This window comes from Neofelis nebulosa, chromosome 4, assembly GCF_028018385.1.
Source record: "Neofelis nebulosa isolate mNeoNeb1 chromosome 4, mNeoNeb1.pri, whole genome shotgun sequence".
NCBI lineage: Eukaryota > Metazoa > Chordata > Mammalia > Carnivora > Felidae > Neofelis > Neofelis nebulosa.
Window position 1 is genome coordinate 169,649,583 of NC_080785.1, and position 20,188 is coordinate 169,669,770.

A 20,188-nucleotide genomic window follows, 5' to 3' on the forward strand; every position below is an offset into this window, starting at 1 on the left:
CCAGGAGCCGCCAGTGACTCTGGGGACCCCACCCTGCCCTGGGAGGCTCTGAGACGGACAAGATGGACCGGACGCTTGCCTGTGTGTGCAGCCCTAACCTCCATGCCGTGCCCGCTCGGGCAAGTTCTCGGGGCGAGTGAGCGCTCGAGGCAGGGCCCCCCACCCCCCGGCAACCAGGGAGCAGAGGCTTCGTCCTAGATTTTAATTCATCCTGACTTAAAAGTAAATTCCATTTGGGGAAAACATCTGAGGAGATTTGAAACAACCCGGGAACATACGCGCTTTCCTGTTAGGTGTAAGTTTTGCGCACCCCAGCTACGCGTGAGTGTTTCCACGCTATGTCAGCGTGGGAAGTGAGGCGTGCTGGGCATGGGAAGCCCAGCCCGGATTTGGAAAAGGGTGTAAATTAACACCTCGGGAATTTTTCACATACGTTGCATGTTGAAATGGTAATATTTTCAAGATAACGAGTTATGTGAAACGTATTACTAACACCGTTCTGTTTTAGTTCTTTTAATGTGGCTTCGAATTTAAAACCATGGGTCCGGTTGGTCTTCTAAATTTCTATCGGCCAGCACTGTTCTGGCCCCGGGGGCCACATCCAGATCCCAGATTTGTGTATACATTTTTTTGGTCTGGCCCTTGAGATAACGATGTTTTCTGACATTCTTAACCATCATTTTTTTAAAATGTTTATTTATCTTTGAGAGGGAGAGAGACAGAGTGTGAGCAGGGGAGGGGCAGAGAGAGAGGGAGACACAGAATCTGAAGCAGGCTCTGGCCTCCGAGCCGGCAGCCCAGAGCCCGACGCGGGGCTCGAACTCACGGACCGCGAGATCACGACCTGAGCCGAAGTCGGATGCTTAACCGACTGAGCCCCCCAGGTGCCCCTCCAACATTTTTAAGTGGGTGAAAGGAATAGTAGTCTGCAACACGTGGGAATCATATAATTTTAAAATGTGTGTCGCACAAAAGTTTTATTGGCACATCTCCAGCTGCCGTTGTGTCACACGGTGAGCTAAGGGCTCTGTCCGCCGCGAGGCTGAGAACATTGGCTTCTGGCCCTTCACAGAAGGTAGTTTGCTGACCTGGGTGCTAGGCACTCAACCTCCCGGAACTCAAGACACCCAGACTCAGACACCCCAAAATTCAACACCTCAGGTTTATGGAATTGTATAATTCTGTATAATTCCTTGGCCTCGGCGCCCCCACTTGGAGCCTGGGTTCAAATCCCGACTCCCCGCTTGGCCACGTGATTTTATGCGGCAATCACAGCTGGCCTCTCCATGCGTCCGTGTCCCCGTCTGGAAAGCTCCTCACTGCCCTCAGGTTCGCTGTCAGCGTGCAACAGGTTAACATGTACGTGCCTCTGAGCAGCCACAGGGAGCCAGCCTGACATAAGGGTAGTTGAGTGAACACGAGTCAGTATCTTAGGAATGTTGGCGTCCATCAGGAACCTGGCAAAGAGGTCTGGGGCCCCTGCAGCTGTCCTCTGCCCTTGACTCCCTGGCACTCACTCGTTTTCCAGGACCCACCCCTGGGGAGAATGCAGGGGATGAGTAATGATGAAGGGCTCACAGGGCAGGGGCGCTCCAGGTACCCTGGGGTGGGACCTCGGTGATGCCGGTGGGACGGGGACCACAGCTGGAGGACCTGGGGCTGCAGGGGCCCCTTCAGGTTCTGGGCTGAGGGCTCGGGCCCTGGGGTGTCGGTGGCCGGGCATGGGGGCTGCAGGTGCGGCAGGGGCCCCGGGCCCTTTCCCCACAGCCACCTCTTGGGCCACCCCATCCCCTCAGTGCCTGAGCTCTCTGAGTGGGACCCCGGGGCGTCAGGGCAGGACCCCGGGTCGGGCCCCTCTGTGGGGTCGGTGGGCGCCTTCTGGGGGGGCTCCCCTTGCTCTCGGCAAACAATCACTTCAGTCTCGTTGCCTGTGTCGGTCCTGGCCGGCGGGATGCAGACAGAACATACTGTGACCAAACAGTAACAGTAACAACAGCATCTCAAAGCAGGGAGTGGGGGGACCTGCTAACTCAGGTCAGGAGCCTCCCTTGCTCAAAATCTGCCATGGCTCCCCACTGCCCCCTCAGCCAAGATGTCCTCCAGGACCCCACCCCCTGCCGGGTGAACTCTCCACCAGGCATGCTCTCTCTGTGCCCCCACGTGTTCAGCCCCAGGCCTGTCTCAGGGCCTTTGCCCTGGCTGTGCTCTCTGCTGATGCTCTGGTCACCTGGCTCTTTCACTGCCCTCCCCTACTTGAGGGTCAGCTCCTCAGGAGCCTCCTCCCTGCAGCCCCATTTAACTCCCAACCTGCCCCAGCCCAGCCTCCTGCCCGATACCACCAGCACACCCAGAGGAGCAGCAGTGATGCCCACAGCACCCTGGGAAATCCAGCCCGTCTGCTAATTTCCCGGCTGTGCCCAGAAGCATGGGTGTGGTGTTTGGTCCTTCTCTTATCTCCTTGGGTTTAGACCTAGAACTTTCCTTGGCCATTTCTTCTTTCTTTTTCTTCCTTCCTTCTTTCCTTCCTTCCTTCCTTCCTTCCTTCCTTCCTTCCTTCCTTCCTTCCTTTTCTTTCTTTTTATTTTCATGACCGTGGCTTTCCAGGGATGCTGGTGGCTGTCCAGCGGCTAGCCATACAGTGTGGACGCTGGGTGAAATTGCACTGGCTTTGGTGAGTTTCTAGAACAGGGCAGTAAACTCTAGACTGTACGCGACCTTTTCAATGTAAATTACACTAATAAAAACAAGTTGCTACATTTCACATGCTCAGGAGCCCAGTGGGCTGGGACCTCTGCTGGACACGTGAGAAACTCACAGAGACTCCCCACAGCCAGGCTGGATTTACTCTCCAGGTCAAAGGGACATCTTTCTGCCTCTCCGCTGGGAACATTTTTTTTCCCTCCTCTGCAAGTAACAGGTGATTTGAGGGTGAACCCAATAATTTCAAGAGTGTGCATTTCTTGAGCCGTTAGCCAGGCCCTGTGCAGGGCACCCGACGAAACAGAAAGCGAAGGATTTCAGTCTCCTGGGCACGGAGGGGTAGAACGCCACCCCTCCGTCCATCTCCTGGGTGTGGTGCACACCTGCCTGCCAGGTGTCTGGGCGGCGCGAGGTGACCGCCCCGAGACACCCGGTTCCCAGAAGGAAGAAATAGTATTTGCTGTTAGGAGCAGAGCTGTCAGGGGCTGGAACGGGGCTCAGCCTGAGCGCGTCCTGGGGGACAGGAGCGGGGAGGGGCGGCGCAGGATCAGGGGGAAATCCGAGCGGTCGCCCACCTCCGCGGGGAGCTGGGCTTGGTACCAAAATATGGAACGCTTCACGAATTTGCGTGTCATCCTTGCGCAGGGGCCATGCTAATCTTCTCTGTATCGTTCCAATTTTAGTATATGTGCTGCCGAAGCGAGCACGACTAACGGGGCCCCAGCAGAGCTATTTAAAGACCAAAATCAAAATCATTTTACAGTTAGGCTAAACTGAGATAGCTGCATTGAACAAGTTTTCTAGAGCGCCATGCAAATGAATATCGCCTACCATCATGCTTGCCTTGAGTGTCTGTTATCACGCTAAAACCCTCAGATGTTGACGAATTTAATAGTCCAAATTCCGCCTCGCAGCCGCTGAGGCTTGTGGGGATAATATGCAAAACACCTGGGCCAGACACCACCCCGCCCTGGCGCTCCGGGCCCGGCGACCAGGAGGGAGGGCGGGGCTGCAGTGGGCGGGCCGCCGGCATCCCAGCGTTCTCCGCGAGCGCAGGGAAGCCGCTCTTGCCGGCGCGGCGACTCGCTGGCGTCAGCAGGCCGCGGAGGCGGAAGATGGCGGCGGCGGCGGCCGGGCGTCGGTGAGCAGCGCGGCCGCGGTGAGGACGGCCGATGGCGGCCGGGAGACGCCCTCGGGGACCCGCGGGCCGTTAGGGCGCGACGCTGGGCGGCATGTCGGAGCACGCGGCGCCCGGGGCCCCGGGGCCCGGGCCCAACGGCGGCGGCGGCCCGGTCCCCGCGCGCGGGCCTCGCACCCCCAACCTCAACCCCAACCCTCTCATCAACGTGCGCGACCGGCTTTTCCACGCGCTCTTCTTCAAGATGGCTGTCACCTACTCGCGGCTCTTCCCGCCCGCCTTCCGACGACTCTTCGAGTTCTTCGTGCTGCTCAAGGTGACCGAGGTCCCGACCCCTGACCCTTGACCCTAGCGGCCGGACCCTCCACCCAGGTCTGCGACCTCTGACCGCGACCCCAGAGGGGCGGCGAACCCCCTGCCTCCGGGCCTCTTAATCTTGCGATCCCAGCCCCCGTGCCCGTGCGACTTCTACCCGGGAGGCCCGAGTCTCACTCGCCCCGTTAGCGGCCCCTGATCCCGACTCCGGAAACTCGCTGCCAGCTCTGTCCAGACTGCCCCCCACCCCTGGCCCTTCCCTTTCCCAGGACCCTCACCTCGGGAGGCAGGAGCCCGGGAGCCCAGCCCTGTGACCCTGACCGTGCTGCCTGGCCTCCTCCGCTCTGGAGGAGGCTTCCAGACCTGTCCTGGCCCTGACCAAACCCCCAGTCTTGGGCTTCCCCAAACCGGGAGGTTCCGGGCCTCCCTCTCCCAGGACAGGACACAGCCCATGCCCATCTTCCTGCACTGGAAGCCACACCCCATTTCCATCTCTCTCTGAGCCTCTCCGGGGAATGTGACCTAGCCCAGGACATAGCCCAGGACATGTCCCCGGGGTGAGTGGCAAAGTAATGACTTAGCAAGGGGCCATGCGCGAACCCCCTTCCCCTCCTCCCTTGGGTGCCACAGAGGTTTCAGCCATGGGCACAGCTCAGTGGGGACTGGCACTGGCCTAGGTCCTTCTACGACAGGATCTCCAATGACAGCTGGCAGTCCTTCAGAGAAGGTTCCGGGTTCCTGCGCAGCGTGGTGGTCCCGGTTGGGCAGATGGCCATTCCGTTTCCCATCAGCATGCTGCCCACTGGGGCGGGGTGTGTAGCATCCCCAAGTGAGCTCTGGGCTCCTTGTCTGCAGAGAGGGGGCTGGTGCTAGCATTCGAGGCTCTTGGGGTGCAGACCAGACCAGGTGGGTCAGGAGCTGACAGCACTTTGGGGTTTGGTGGGAGGAGTGCAGTCATAGCTGCCCAACAGACCCGGGTGCTGGTTCTGGCCTGCCAGTGTCTCCGGGGAGTCCCCCCCCCCCCCCACCAGAGTCCCCCTGTCCCTTGTCTTTGGGAGTGCCTGATGGCGCGAGGAGGCGGTCTTCCTCCTCCTCTCTCCCCAGAGCCCCCCCAGAACATCACGGGTCCCCTGTGGAGGATTCCTGAATCGGGGTTCCTTTATTGGGCTCCTGAGTGTGTGTGGGTGTGATTTCCCTGCGGGGAGGAAGTGCTGTTTGCCCCAGGTGGTCAGTCGGAGCTCAGCCTTCCCGGAGCAGGTCCTGGTCGCGTCAGTTCTGTCCCGCCACTTCCTGACATGGGAGCAGGACAGCCCTGCATACAGGTGTCCCTGGAGTAGGTGGTCAGGTGTCCCGGGGGGTTCTGACTCCTGAGTTCTCCTCTCTGGGTCGTGCTGCTGGGCCGAGAGATCTCTGGGCCAAAGCCTGGAGGCCCCACGGACCTCTCGAATCTGCCCGACCCCTGGTTCCTTTTGTTTCCCTCATCTGCTCAGTGAGGGCTGGGACTGGCTGGTTTGTGCGGCTGCTTCAAGTTCCAGAAAGCTCCGTGCCTTTACTTCCTGCCTGCCCAGCTTCCGGCACTCTGGCTGCAGATACGGAGGTCCCTTAGTGACTTCCTCAGAGCTGCGTCTTTCTGTGGCTCACAGCCAGGAGCCAGCCCAGACCACCTGATTCCCCACCGGGCCAGCCTTTGGGGGATGAGAGGCAGTGGCCGGGCCCGCGTTCCGGCAGCCTTGGCTCCCACCTCTGCCGGTTTTCCTGGCATCGAGGCCAGACTGGGACCTCCGAGTCCTGGAGCGGTGGGCACTAGGTGCCCCAGCCTGTCTCTGAACCTGGGGCAGCCTGACCGTGCAGCCACTGAGCGATGCTGGCAGGGTAAGCAGGGCTCTGGCATTCGGTGTTTCTGCCGGTCTTTCCCTCTGAAAAACAGAGGTGACCTCCGGGGTCGTTGTGACGTGCGATAGTGTGGAGTCCCGCCAGGGTCCTTGCTGTGAATGGGAGTCCCTGAACACACCTCTGTGCCGCCTCCTGCCTGGTTTGGGGACCCAGCAACGAAGAGGGCGGAGCAGGAGGGAGGGGGAGACCAGGACATGGGGTGCAGCGGTGCCCCAGCAGGGTCTGTGTGACGTTAGGCAGACTCAGGCCTGCTGCCCCCGGCAGAGGCCCCGGCTCCGCTCGTAGCTTGCACGTCTGTCTGCGGTGACCTGGACACGGGGGCTCTGCATCCGTGTCAACGCCGCCCGCGTCACCGTCTCCCAGGGGCACTGCAGGCCAAGGAGGCACGGTCCGCGTTGGCCCAACAGGGGTGGCGCAGATAACACGTCTGAGGAGTCTGGGCGGGCTCCTGGCTTCACGCGTACCTGGGCCCGGGTCGCAGCAGCACGCTCGGACGCTGGGCTCCTCCCATCCCCTGGCTCTGTGCGCCCTCAGGTCACGGCTCCCGTGGCCCGGCGGGGATGGGAGTGTGTGCCCCTCTGCCCATCCGCAGGGCTGGCTCTGGCGGGGAGGTCAGGCGGTCCGTGGCTGGCACTGGCAGCGTGTGCGGGGCTCATGGAGAGCGTGGGAGGGACGAGGTCCTGGTGGCCCTGCCCGTGGCCCTGTAGCCACGGGTAGCGGGCGTGTAAAGTGCGCACCGGCTCCTCCGAGGAAACACCTTGTCTTTGGCTGAGCAGCCCCTGGGCTCGCCGGCTCCTGGACGGCCTCTTTTTCCAGAACAGCGCTGGGCGTCCCATCAGGCCAGCTGGACCCTTTCCCTCGGGGCGGGGGCAGTGGTGATACACGGGAGTGAAGCCCCAGACGCAGTGCCCAGTCTGGGGGTGACCTGTGGCCAAAGAAACCCTGAGAAACTCAGCCGTCAGACAGTGAGATGGGCTCTCAGGGAGGGGGGCGGCCCTCTTGACGCTCCTCCAAGCTGGGTAAAAGGTGCTGCTGGTGAGGTGCCGTGGGGCAGAGTCCCCTCTCACCCTGGCGGCAAGGGGCGGGTCGTTGTCTGTGGTGGAGGCCGTTCTGGGTGCTGTGGGGGTGGAGCAGCGCCCTTTCCCCACCCGGCCATGCCAGGAGTGCCCCACCTTAGCCAGTCCCAGACGCTGCCCAGTGTTCTTCGCGGGCAAGATCGCCCTGGGAGAGGCTGCACCGTCCCCACGAGCTGGCCCTGCCAGCCCAGGAGCGGTGCAGAGGGCGCGGCCGGTGAGGTCAGGGGTGCCCTGAGGACAAGGCAGAGCGCGGGGCTGCCCTGCGGGCCTCCAGGTGGGGGCGGTCACCGGTGTCACCCTGTGCTCTGCGGGGTCCTCTGTCCGCTGGGCCCAGGCCCAGTGTGCCCTGTCCCCGGGGGAGGGTCCTGCAGTGTCTGAGAGGGCATCCCTGCTTCCCTGGGCCGTCACGGGACTTGCCCACGTCCCTGGGACTTCTTCCTCCCCCGGAGCCAGCTCAGCACAACCCCTGCCCGGGAGGGTCCCCCGAGTGCCGGGGGCTCCTGCACTGACCGCCCTCCCTCCCACAGGCCCTGTTTGTGCTCTTTGTCCTGGCCTACATCCACATCGTCTTCTCCCGCTCGCCCATCAACTGCCTGGAGCACGTGCGGGACAAGTGGCCTCGGGAGGGCATCTTGCGCGTGGAGGTCCAGCACAACTCGAGCCGCGCACCCGTCTTCCTGCAGTTTTGTGATGGTGGCCGCCGCGGCAGCTTCCCTGGCCTGGCCGTGGAGCCGGGCAGCTTGGAGCTGGAGGAGGAGGAGGAGGAGGAGCTGGCCGTGGAGATGTTTGGGAACACCTCCGTCAAGGTGAGCTGGCCGGGAGGGCCCTGCACGGGAGACGCCTGGTGAGCACACGGCGGACCAGTGATTCGTCTGGTGGCAGGCCCAGCGCGTGACCTGGTGCACTCCTTCGGGGCAGGGACTGTGCTGGGAGGTTCGGGGCCCTGGGCCGTTTCCCAGCCCTTACTGGGAAAGGATTGGTCTGATTCTGGGGGCACCAAGGGCAGACACAGCTGACAAGGAGCCCCCTGGAAACGCCGGGCCCAGTGCTCAAAGCCGGTCCCGGCTGTCGTAGGTGGAGTGGCCGTCTGTGGGGTGGTGGGCGCCGTCACTGGAGACGTGCAGGGGCCCCCGGCACCTGCGGGGGTGGGGTGGATGTGTGGGGCCCACAGCCTGGAAGGAAGGACACGCTCAAGCAAGTTCGAGGCCAGAGTCCCCCAGTTGAGGGGCTGGCGCCCGTGGGGCGTGGGTGCCTACCTTGCCAGGCGGCCCCATCCCGCCGATCCTGCCCCTGTCCCCGGCTTCAGAGTGCAGACCCTCACCCGGAGGTGGCCGCTCGGGGGGAGCTCGGTGTTGGGGGTCTTTGGTGGGTTACAGGGCAGAGGCTGGCGGTCACGGCGGCCGGGGTGGAGTCTGCATCTTTCAGTCAGCAGGGGAAAGGGGCCTCTGGGCCGGGCCGCTGACCCCTGTCTTGGCGCTCCACAGTTCGAGTTGGACATTGAGCCCAAAGTGTTGAAGCCACCGGGTGGTGCCGAGGCCCTGAATGACAGCCAGGAGTCCCCCTTCCCAGAGACGCCCTCTAAAGGTACATGCCCGGGGCGCCCGGCCGGCTCAGTCCGGAGAGCGCATCTCTCTCGATCTCAGGGTTGTGAGTTCCGGCCCCACGTTGGGTGTAGAGATGACTTAAGAAGTAAAACCTTAAAAAAAGTACAAAAAAGTACACCCCGCGTGGGCTGCCGAGGTGTGCTTGGCGCCTCATGACAGCGGGTCACCGTCTAGGGCTGCACCCCTGCCCAGAGGGGCTGGGGGTCTGAGCAGCCAGATCGGTACTGGAGAATGGCCACCCTGTGCCTCAGTTTCTCCATCTGTCGGCAGCGTGTGGGACTCCTTCTCTGGGGGCCCCGGAGGCCCCGTGGGGGGCGTGGTGCAAAGCAGCTCTACCAGGCGACCCCCTCCCTTGAGCCTGGCCTGCCCCTCCCCCTTTCCCCACCCCCCCAGCCCTCCAGGGGCGGGCCCCAGGCTCACCGAGCTTGCCCCGGCAGCATGGCCACAGGATGAATATGTCGTGGAGTACTCGCTGGAGTACGGCTTCCTCCGGCTGTCCCAGGCCACGCGACAGCGACTCAGCATCCCTGTCATGGTGGTCACTCTGGGTGAGTGTCCCCCAGGGTGCGACAGAGGGGATTTGGGGCAGCCCGAAGCCCTTGGGACCCGGGTCGGGGCGGGGGGGGCGCTGTCTCCACCCTCTGGCCACAAGAAGTCTCCTTCCTCCCAGGCATCGTGGGGTGGGAGGGTCACGGTGCTGCCTGGGGCGGGGCCCTGGCCAGACGCGCACCCCGCCCTGTGCCCGCCCGCAGACCCCTCGCGAGACCAGTGCTTCGGGGACCGCTTCAGCCGCCTGCTGTTGGCCGAGTTCCTGGGCTACGACGACATCCTCATGTCCAGCGTCAAAGGCCTGGCCGAGAACGAGGAGAACAAGGGTGCGGCGGGCGGCGGCAGGTGGGGGCTGGGTGCGGGGCGGTGGCCGGGTGCGCGCTCACGGCTCCCCCCCCCCCCCGCCCCGTCCCCCCCCCCTCCACGCAGGCTTCCTGCGGAACGTGGTGTCCGGTGAGCACTACCGATTCGTGAGCATGTGGATGGCTCGCACGTCCTACCTGGCCGCCTTCGTCATCATGGTCATCTTCGTGAGTGCCTCGGGGGCGGCGGGCGGGGTGGGGGCGGGGCGGGTGTGCGGGCCGCCCCCCCCCCCCCCCCCCCCCCGCCCTGAGGCATCGCGCGGCCCTCGCTTGCAGACCCTCAGCGTCTCCATGCTGCTCCGATACTCCCACCACCAGATTTTTGTCTTCATTGGTGAGTCTCCCTGCTGGGCCAGCGGGCGGGAGGGGTGGGCTCAGCCCCGTGGCCCCCCGCCCGCCCACCCTCCCCCGGGCACCTCACCCGGTCTGCCCGCCCGCCCCGCCGCTCTCTGCCCGCAGTGGACCTGCTGCAGATGCTGGAGATGAATATGGCCATCGCCTTCCCCGCCGCTCCCCTGCTCACCGTCATCCTGGCCCTCGTAGGTGAGGACTCCGCCCTCCCGGCCCCGCCCCCGCCCCACCCCGCCCCGCCCCGCTCCCGGGGTGCCCCGCCCCCAGCGCCCCGCCCCCAGCCCAGCCGCCGGGCCCGTCCCGCAGGGATGGAAGCCATCATGTCCGAGTTCTTCAACGACACCACCACGGCCTTCTACATCATCCTCATCGTCTGGCTGGCCGACCAGTACGACGCCATCTGCTGCCACACCAACACCAGCAAGAGACACTGGCTGCGGTGAGCACGGCGGGTCGGTGGGGGTCCGGGGTGGGCTCGGCGGGCGGCGCCTCACTCTCCTCCCTCCAGGTTCTTCTACCTGTACCACTTCGCCTTCTACGCCTACCACTACCGCTTCAACGGCCAGTACAGCAGCCTGGCCCTGGTCACATCCTGGCTCTTCATCCAGGTGAGGACTCGGGCCGAGGCGCCGGCCTCTGCGGGGCCCTGGCTCCCGCGGGGGGGGGCCGGGGGGGGGGCCCTGGCTCCCGCGGGGGGGGGCGCGAGGGGGGCCCGGGGGGGGGCCGCGGGGGGGCGCCCAGGGGGGGGCCCCGCCTGACTCCGAGCCCGCCCTCCGCCCGCCAGCATTCCATGATCTACTTCTTTCACCACTACGAGCTGCCCGCCATCCTGCAGCAGATTCGCATCCAGGAAATGCTGCTGCAGACCCCGCCCCTGGGCCCCGGCGCCCCCACGGCCCTTCCGGACGACCTCAACAACAACGGAGGTGCCCCGGCCACCGCGCCTGACCCTGCCGGCCCGGCCCCTGCCCTGGGCCCTGGCTCGCCGGGTGCTAGTGGGGGTCCCGGGCCCGTGCCCGAGGCGCCCAGCTCCCTGGTGGCCGCGGCGGCCTCGGTGGCGGCGGCGGCCAGCGGTGACCTGGGCTGGATGGCAGAGACGGCCGCCATGATCACAGACGCCTCCTTCTTGTCTGGCCTGAGTGCCTCCCTGCTGGAGCGACGGCCCGCTGGCCTGCTGAGCCCTGGTGGAGGGCCCCCCCGAGTCCCCCAGGACAGTGCCCCCTCCGGCAACTCCCTGGCGCGTGACACGGCGCCCCCGGCCGTCGGGGTGAGTGGGCCCAGCCCTGCACCCACAGCCCCAGTGGACCCGCCCCCGGAGGTGGGCTCCTGAGCCTTGGGCAGCTGACCGCACCCCCCCCCAGCCCCCCCCAATCCCTGGCCATGCAGGCCCACTGGGCATGACCTGGCCGGAGCCCTCGGGTGTCGGGGAGGATGTCCCGGTGGTTCTTGGGACTGCCCAGCCTGCCTCGGGGTGGTGTCAGGGTCCATTGGGTTCGCCCAGAGGTGGCCGTCTCTTCCCCAGGGTGGGGCCTGCCGGAGGCCTGTCCCTGCAACGTTAGTGGTGGGCCCCCTCAGCCGGCAGATGGAGGCAGGCCGATGAGAGTGGGGTGGGGGCTCCGTGGAAGGTTCTGGAAGGGGCTGGTGAAATGTGTGGAGTGAGCTGTCCCTCAGTAGCAGAGCTGGGCAAGTCTCTGATCAGGTGAATGCCGGCGGGGGCCACCCTCACTGTCCCGGCCCGCTTGGCTGGTGCTGCATCATGCTCAGTGCCTTCTCCACGGCACCTGACCCCGGGTGTGCGTACCAGGGCTGGGGTCCCAGGAGGGCAGAGTTGGCACCTTGGGGTTGGGGACGCAGACACAGGCGCCCACCTGGAAGGCAGCGGCCGGGCACAGGCGTCCAGCCCTGCTTGGGTGGGAGTGGGACAGGGCTGGTGGCCAAACTGAGTCCCTCGGCGAGGAATGCACAAAGGCGCTCATTCCATCCTATTTAATTGCAGTGTACGAAATCGTGTTTGTATATAGAATAAACTGTTGACGGCGGCCTAGCGGCGTCTGTGTGTGCGCTCAGGGAGGGGCCTCCGTGCTTCCTCCCGTCGCGCTAGGACGGCTTCTGTGCAGGCTCCGGAGTGGGGGCCGCCCCGTCCAGGCCGGCAGGGGTGGGGGGGGCGTTCCCTGGGATGAGTCACCCGTGACTGAAGGTGCTTCAGCTGCTTCGGGGCAGGCTTCGGGCAGGTGCAGAGGCTGGTCGCCGGGGCCATCCCCGAGCTGGGCCAGGAGCTCTCGGCGCCGCGCCAGGGCCTGGTGGAGCCGCTTCTGCGCGCTCCTGATGCGCTGCTCCAGCTGCTCCAGCTCACCGGGGCCTGGGGCGCCCGAGGACAGGCGGCCGTTGGAGCAGAGCCAGACGGGGCCTTCCGGGGGCCCGGCCTCCGAGTCCGGCGCTGCGGCGGCCACACCGGGCTCCGGTAGGAAGCGCACACGACGCTCCCTCGCCGCGGCCCGGCGCACGTGTGTCCAGCCCCCCTTACCTGCAGAGGCCGTGGGCGTGTCCTGCTGCTGCTCGGGAGCCCTGGGGACATGGGGTGGGTGGGGCTGCGCCAGTGTCCTGGCGCTCCGCCCCTGGGGTCAGGGTCCCCGTCGGTGTGGGGCTTCCTTGTCCTTCCGGGGAGGGCCGAGGCGAGAAGCAGTCAGCTTGAGGGTGGGGGTCAGAGCTGGCCGGGGGCCGAGGCGGGGGGGCGGGGGGGGGGCCTTCGGGGCCCCTTACCTTGGCTCTGGCTCCTCGTGACCTTCCGGAGGCTCTGTGTTGAGCGCGCGGTGGATTCTCTGCAAGTCCGGACAGGCGCTTTGTCGGGGTCACGGGAGGCCGCCGACGCCCGCCCGCGCAGCCCGCCGGTCCGCGCAACCCGCCCCTCACCTGGCTGGTGTGCAGCCAGTACTGCAGCCTGTTGCCTCTTCGCATGCGCGGGAGCACCAGGTGGTAGAAGACGTGCTCCCCCAGAGAGCTGAGCAGGGCGCTGCCGAGGCCCAGGCAGAACAGCACGAAGAGTCCCGAGAAGTGGTAGATGCCCACCTGCAGCGTCTGGGGCGGGGGGGGGGGGGGGGGGGACGGGGGGGGACGGGACGACACAGGCACAAACCCTCGCGGGCGAGGCCGGAAGGGGAGCCCTGGCCGAGGCTCCCACGTTCGTGGAGAGGACACCGGAGCCGGGCTTTGGTAGGACACGTAGAAGCGCACACATCTTGGCAACCACCAGAGCGGGGGCCGTGCAGGCTCAGGGTGCGCCCCCGCCTGCCCCCACCCCGTGTCCCCGAGCCCTGCCGCACCTCGGTAACGGCGAAGACGCGCTTCCCACAAGGCACCATCTTGTACCACTTATCGTGCAGCAAGTCGATGAAGCCGGAGGACTTGTAGCGGCTGATGAACTCGGACAGGTTGGAAGTGAGCGGCGAGTTCTGAGGGAGTCCGATGCCGTAGCCTAAGGGAGGCCAGGGGTGGGGTTCGGGCCAGGCTGGACGCAGCCCCAGAGGAGCCATCCCTGGGGCCACCGCCCCCCGGGGGCCACCGTTCCCCGCGGCCCCTCACCCTCCATGGCGAAAGGCTTGCCCACGGTCAGTAGTTTACAGTCGGCGTCGATGGAGACCTCGTAGTCCAGGAGCGACTTGTCCATGATGAAGGCGTTGAGCTTGGGGGGGTCGCTCCTGCGGGGTGGGGGCAGTGGGGTGAGAGGCCCCGCCCCCGCGGGCTCCGCCCACCCCGGGGTCCCGCCCTCCCAGGTCCTGCTCCGTCGCCCCCGCCTCGCAGGCTCCGCCCCGTAGGCCCCGCCCACCCCGGGGTCACGGCTCGCGCCCGCCCCACCCCAATGGTTCGTCCCCATAGTCGCCGGCCCCGCCCCCGGTGCTCCGCCTCGCCCCTCGGGCCCCGCCCCCACCCCGGAGTCCCGCTCCGGGCCCCCCCCCTCCCCCCCCCCACCGTCCTGCCCCGTCGCCCTCGCCTCGCGCCCGCCCCCCTCACGGTCCCCGGTGCTCCGCCTCGCCCCGTCAGGTCCCGCCCCCTCGGCTCGACCCAACCCCCGCATGCCCCGCCCCTGCAGGGTCGGGCCCGCCCCCCCGCGGCCTCACGTGAGCATGGAGACGCCGTGGGGCGTGGTGGGCGCGCTGTGGCGCCGCATGTGCGCGTACATGTCGGGGAAGCTCTTTTTGATGTAGGCCTCGGCGCTGCTCTCCCACACGGTGCCCACGCGGAAGCCCTGGGACGGGTGGTGCAGCTGCGGGGGCAGCTCGTCAGCCCGGGCCGCTGTCGCCCTGGCCTCCGGCTGCCCCGCGTCCCCAGGGCTCTCGCCCAGCTCCTCCCGCCGCCGCCGCCGCCGCCGCCGGCCCGACTGGGGCCCCTCTGGGCGCCGAGAGGGGGTCAGCGGCACCCCTACCCCACCCACTCGGTGCCAGGAGCTCCCCAGTCGTGATGTTCCGCGACATGGCCCTCTCTCTGTCCCTGGGGGGCAGGATCGCCAGGGTGAGGGCCGCTCTCCTCAGTGCCCACTGTCCATCTCCAAGCAGACCTGGCCCCGAGCCCGAACCCCAGACCTCCTCCTCCTCCTCTTCTCACCACCTCCTCCGTGGCTGCCCTGGGGGGGGGGAGGGGGGCGCCCGCGGGAATCCCTTGGGATCAGGCCCCCCACACCTGTCCTCCCGGCCCTTCCTGCCCCAGTCGGCCCTGTACTGCCTCTTCTCACCCTGTTTCTCTGGTCTCCACGCCACGTGGGTCTGCAAATCCCGTGGCTCCACTTTCAGAACCACCCGGAACCCCGCAGCCCTGCTGGCCGCTCCTCCCTGTCCTGGCTCCCCAGCGCCACCCACAGTCTGCAAACTCCTAAGGGATGAGCGAGTGGTGACACTGACCCACGCGTCCTGATGTGGCCACAGCCCTCCGGAAAAGCCGGACCCTTGTCCTGTGGAGCGTCTAGAGCAGTCCTGTCTGGAACCTTGCGACGAGGAGACCCTGTACCTGTGCTGTTCTCGGTGGCTGTTGGGCACTTACACTTAATTAGATGTTGAACGTGGCCGCGTGGGAGCGGCTAGCACATCACACAGCGCTGGGCCTAGGCTGTCGTACCAATTTACAAAGATATGGGGCTTAGGGTGTAGCACCCCTCAGGACACAGCCGGATCCGAACAGTGGGAGCTGCTACGGGACAAAAACAATTTCTCCAGCAAACACATTTTTGGACAAGAAATAAGTGGAGAGGAAATGTACCCACAGTGCCTGCGTGTTTAGGACCAGATTCAAACAAGCCATGGGGGGGAGAAAAGACAACTGGGAAAAGGGGACGCTGAGGTGTGTGAAAGCTTCCAGAAAACTGGTGAAATGACAGTCCAGTGGCTGGGACTGGCCTGGGTGGCTGGGAGTTGACTTAGGAGCTGGACAATGGGTTCATCCGTGGTGCTCACTGCTCCCTGTTCAGGAATAAGCTTTTTCATTAAAAACAGAGAAATATGTAGACTGGGGCACACCTCTGCTCTGCCCGCAAGCCGCCAGGGCTCCGAGAGAAAGTTCTGTCTCAGAAAGAACGGCTTTAGACACCCTGCAGGACCTGCCCCGGGGCCTTTGCACCTGCTCTGCCTTCTCTCCCATCATTCCTCCCTGATCTCTACATAAAAGCCTCTCGAATGTCACCCCCTCCCAGAGTTATATTCGTCACCCTCGTTTCAGAAAACGCCCCTCCCGGGACTCCCTGTGTTCCCACTCTGCCTCATTTTTCCTTCCTGACACTTTATAGCCATCTCACACACCAATCCGGCGTGCTTCTCTTGACCGCGCCACCTCTCCCTGGGGCACGGAGACCTTCTTCGCCTGTTTGGTCCCGGCCGGGTCCCCTACGCCTGGCGCACACACCGAGCGCTCGACACATGTTTTCAGGAGCAGGTGGCTGCCGGCGGCTGGGTCTGGGGGCGGGAACCGGGGGAGTGGGAGACCTCCCGGCCCCACGGCTGCCCACCTTGGGGTCATGGATCCCCGACAGCTCCTCGAAAGTCTTGTCCCCGACCATGACGGCGGCCAGGTTGGCCGTGTAGCTGGACAGCACGAGCAGGCAGAAGATGGCCCACAGGTTCATGAGGAAGCGGCCCGTGGGGCACTTGGGCGTCTTGCTGGAGACCGTGCGTCCGAACAGGATGGCGTAGCAGAGGTTGAGCGCCGAGGAGTAGGAGAACACGGTGGCCCGGTTGCGGCCGCGGGGCGTGAGGCCGTAGGGGCTGCGCCACTCGTACAGCGTGAGGAAGAGCGCGGTGAGGTGCAGGGCCGCGAAGACGCCCAGCCACATGGACCAGTGCAGCGGCCACGTGAAGGCGCCGATGGGCGAGGCCGTGTCCCGGGCGCGCACCATGATGCCCAGGCTGGTGGAGAAGAAGGGGCTGCTGAAGTCCAGCACCTGGGAGCGCGCCGAGTTGATGCTGAAGCTGGTGACGGCCATGTGCGCCCTGCCGGCCAGCAGGTCGCCCACCAGGCCGGTCCAGCGGCCGTCCCGCAGGGCGCCGTACTTGCCGTCGGCCACGATGTACAGCTCGAAGTCGAAGGGCGCGTCCTCCGCCAGGCGCTCCAGCAGGTCGATGCAGTAGCCGTAGCAACACTTGCGCAGCGCCCGCGGCGCCGAGCCGTTGGCCAGGGCGGCGAACAGCGCGTCCAGCGCGGCCGAGCCGTTGGTGCCGGGGGCCAGACACAGCCGCCCCGCGGGGCACTGCCCGTCCTCGTCGGGCTCGCGGGCGAACACGAACGGGTGCTCCACCAGCGTCACCACGCGCAGCTGGGGCCGGCCTCCGGGTCCCGGCGCCGGCGGGGGCCGCGCGGCCGCGCCGCCCGGCTCCGCCTCCAGCCGCCCGGCCCGCCAGCTGCCCACCGTGGCCCAGGCCGGGGCGCCCCGCGGGTCCTGGCGCAGGCTCCACACTCGGAAGTGCCGCGACACGTGCACCTGGGAGGAGCCGGTCACCCACACGGGCCCCGTGCGGCCCTGGAAGGACGTGTTGGCCAGGAACCTGGCGGGGGGGCGGGGAGGGGCAGGGGGAGGGGCACCGTCAGGCAGCGGGGGCCGGACCCCTTGCCAGCGTGGCACCCGCGCCACGGGGGGCGGGGACGGTGCCCCCCGGCCCGAAAGCGACGACTTCCCCGGTTCTCATGCCCGGCGAGGCCGCCCGGCTGGTTCACTTCCCCTGCCCTGCACGCTGCCCCCAGAGCGCCCTAAGCCCCCGCCTGCCCCTCCCCCTGCCCTGCTTCCACCTTAGGGTCAAAACCCGCTTTCTCGGGAGGATACGATGCCCGGTATACAGCACGGACCCAACAATGGTGCCTTTCCAGACTCACAGACGGGACCCGCACACCCCTCACTCACCGTGCCAGCAAGCGGCCCGAGGACAGGGACCCGGGCGGGCGTGGGTCGTGGCAGTCGACCGTGGCGGGGGGCAGGGCGCGCTCCGGTTCCGCGCGGGCCGCGCTACCCAGGGCGCGAGCCACCAGCTCCACGGCGTCATGAATGGCGGCCTCCAGCGGGGGCCGAGCCACCTCGCCCAGCGCCAGCAGCCCGAGGGGCAGGCCGTCCGTGGGCAGTACCTCAGGGGACAGTGGTGTGCCCAGCAGCCAGCGGGGCCCCGGGGGCGCGGCCTGCAGCACCCGGAGGGCGCGGGCCGCGTCACAGCCAAGGAGTGCAGCCACGGGCACTGGGGCCGAGCCCCCCGTCGGGGCCCCCAGGGGGGCCAGGCGTGCCTGCAGCCCCGCGGCACCCGGCTCCGGCCGACCCAGGTCCAGCACAAGCTTTGGGGCCCCGCCGGCCCTGGCGGTCCAGAGGGCCACCAGCCCAGCAGGGTCCCGCACGCGGCAGAGCACCAGGCCGACGTCCTCCCAGGCATGGGCCTGCAGCACAGACACCAGCACGTCGAGCAGCATCTCCAGGGGGCTGGCCCAGTCCAGCTGCAGGTGGAACGGATTCTGGAAAGGGGGTGGGCACAGTTAGGGCTGGCGACCTGTGACCCACCGCACCCTCCCCAGCCCCACGAGTAGGTGCTCGATAAATAGACGTCCTCTTTAAGGCCGGGCGGCGTGCCTGCCTCCGCCAGCCCACCCCTGCTCTAAACCCTCTCTGTCTCCCCATTACCATCAGCACAAAGCCCAGCCTCCTTGGCCTGACACTCAGGGCCTACTCGCTTGGCTCTGGCCACCCTGGTCGCACCCCACTTTGGGGCTTTGCGCATTTCCCAGCTGGAACACCTCTTCTCTCTCTCTCTCTCTCTCTCTCTCTCTCTCTCTCTCTCTCTCCCCGGCACCCAACTCCTACACATCCTTCAAAACCCAGGTCCATCACCCATCCCCTATTCAGACTTCCCTGGCCAGCCAGGGGCTGAGGGACTCCTCTATGCCCTGTGGCACCCAGAAAGTTCTCCGGGACTTGCTCTTAGCCTGTGAAGGATGAGAGAGAGGGCAATGACAGACACCTAAGGCGAGCAGGGTGTTGCCCGGGTGAGGACAGGATGCCCAGGGCTGAGGCTGCTGTTCAGTCCCTGGGGGTCCAAGCGAGTCCTCCCAAAAGACCGACGTAAATAGCAGGGGCTCTGGTCCTGGAGGCGGCAGCAGAGGGCGCCACAGGCCTGGCTTTGAGTTCTGTATCTTTCCCACAAGGTCGGCGCAGGGGGGCCCCGCCTCGAGGCAGGGACAGCGGGGTTAAGGAGACCCCAGGCTTCCTCTACAGTCGAGGTCTCCCCTCCCTGAGGAGAAGGACGGCCTGGAGGGGCTTCAAGCTGCGTTCGGAAGGCGGGAGGCCCCTACCAGTCCCCATATCTCTAGGTTGGGCCCCTCCCTGCTGTCCTTGTAAGGGGGCCTTTCCCAGAGGCACCACGGGGGTCCCCAGAGCCCTCTCAGTCACCCCTCATCCGTATCCCGCTTTCTGCTTCTTGGGGCCCAGATCCAGGCCCAGAGGCGGAATCAAGGAGAGAATAAACTCCAGAGATGCGGAGGGAGAGGTCTGACTGACAGGGAGGGTGGCCCGTCGCAGGGAGGAGGCTGGGGAGACCAGCAGACCCCGGAACTGCACCCCAGAAACGGGCAGAAAGACCCGCTTCCCCTCCCAGCCCGGGGCCCTGCTCGGTGGGGCTGGGGGGCGCCCTCGGACCGGGGAGGGCTTCTGGGGCCCACAAGGGCAGCAGCCACGGTGGGGAGACCCCATCACCAAGGCCCAGGAAGGGGGTCTGCGCAGGAGTTGCGGCCCCGCCAGCCCCCACCGTCCCCCACCGCCCCCCTCCAGGGGGGCCTCGAGTGGGTTTGGCCATCCTGGGTCCAGAAGCATCGCACCGGGTCGGCCGCCGTTTCTGGGTCCCCGCGCCCTAGGGGGCATCCGGGGTCAGGAGTCCACGTCCCGCGAGCCCCGGGGGCTCCTGTGCCAGCGCCCCCCGGCGCCTCTGGCGTCGGACCCCCGGCCCCCGCCCCCCCAGGGCGTCCCGGGGCCTCCCTCGTCCGGCCCCCGGGCGTCCCCGCGTACCGGGTCTCCGAGGGGCGCGCGCGCCTCCCGCCGCAGCACGCTGAGCACGGGGGTCTCGGCGGCGGCCGCCAGGAAGTGCAGCTGCCGCAGCTCGGGCCGCGCCCCCGGGAATGCGAGCACGGCCCGCACGCCCGGCGCCGCCAGCGCCTGGCACAGGCCGCGGGCCAGTGAGGCGGGGTCGCGGGCAGGGGGCGCGGCGGCCACCAGCTCCAGGCTCAGGTTGTGCGGCAGCCGCGGCGCCCGGGCGGCCCGGGCCAGGGCGGCGCGGACGCGGGCGCGGGCGGCGGGCGCGCGGGGCAGGAGGGCGCCCAGGCGCACCGAGCCCCCCAGGCGCTCCGGGACGCCGCACGGCTGCGGGTGGCCCCCCGCGGGCCCCGGCCCCGGCCCCAGCGCCAGCGCCAGGCCGAGCCACAGCGTCCGCACAAACTCCATCCCAAAGTTGCCGGCCGCGCCGCGGGGCGGAGCCGCCGGGGCCACCGCGCAGGAGGCGGGGTCTGGGGCCCGGCCCCCGCCGCTCGCTGCCCCGCCCCCCCGCGGGGCAGGGGCATCCCTCCCCCGCGCGCCCCCGCCCCCCACGCCGCCGGCCGACCTGCGCCCGCCCCCGCTCCGTCCGGTTCCCCAGGGTCGGCCAGCCTCTAGGGAGGAGCGGGACCCACTACCCAGGGCGGGAAACTGAGGCTCAGATGGCC

General features: G+C 66.9%; 2 protein-coding genes and 1 non-coding gene across 5 annotated transcripts; 1 reads left to right on the top strand and 2 right to left on the bottom strand.

The window, feature by feature from the left end:
* Positions 1-3,300: 3,300 nt before the first annotated feature.
* LOC131511159 (U6 spliceosomal RNA) lies at positions 3,301-3,407 on the bottom strand. Its single transcript, XR_009261365.1, has one exon. It is a non-coding gene; the product is annotated as a U6 spliceosomal RNA (small nuclear RNA).
* A 371-nt stretch (positions 3,408-3,778) lies between these two features.
* TMEM259 (transmembrane protein 259) lies at positions 3,779-12,027 on the top strand. The gene is made up of 11 exons (XM_058728605.1): positions 3,779-4,154; positions 7,650-7,928; positions 8,607-8,706; positions 9,164-9,274; positions 9,479-9,601; positions 9,705-9,805; positions 9,914-9,971; positions 10,097-10,180; positions 10,295-10,427; positions 10,497-10,596; positions 10,773-12,027. The coding sequence occupies exons 1-11, from the start codon at positions 3,933-3,935 to the stop codon at positions 11,316-11,318; spliced, it is 1,857 nt and encodes a 618-aa protein (XP_058584588.1). The 5' UTR covers positions 3,779-3,932; the 3' UTR covers positions 11,319-12,027.
* On the bottom strand, positions 11,960-19,944 carry GRIN3B (glutamate ionotropic receptor NMDA type subunit 3B). 3 transcript variants are annotated; one of them, XM_058728600.1, is made up of 10 exons: positions 19,500-19,944; positions 17,364-17,956; positions 15,978-17,010; positions 14,104-14,249; positions 13,568-13,683; positions 13,309-13,460; positions 12,899-13,063; positions 12,749-12,807; positions 12,513-12,553; positions 11,960-12,347 (listed from the first exon to the last, which is right to left on the bottom strand). In XM_058728600.1, exons 1-10 carry the CDS (start codon positions 19,929-19,931, stop codon positions 12,052-12,054), a joined length of 3,033 nt encoding a protein of 1,010 aa, XP_058584583.1. In that variant the 5' UTR covers positions 19,932-19,944; the 3' UTR covers positions 11,960-12,051. The 3 variants fall into 3 exon arrangements, with proteins under 3 accessions (XP_058584583.1, XP_058584582.1, XP_058584581.1); XM_058728599.1 differs by having other exon boundaries at positions 11,960-12,553; positions 14,164-14,249; XM_058728598.1 differs by having other exon boundaries at positions 11,960-12,553.
* Positions 19,945-20,188: the final 244 nt, after the last annotated feature.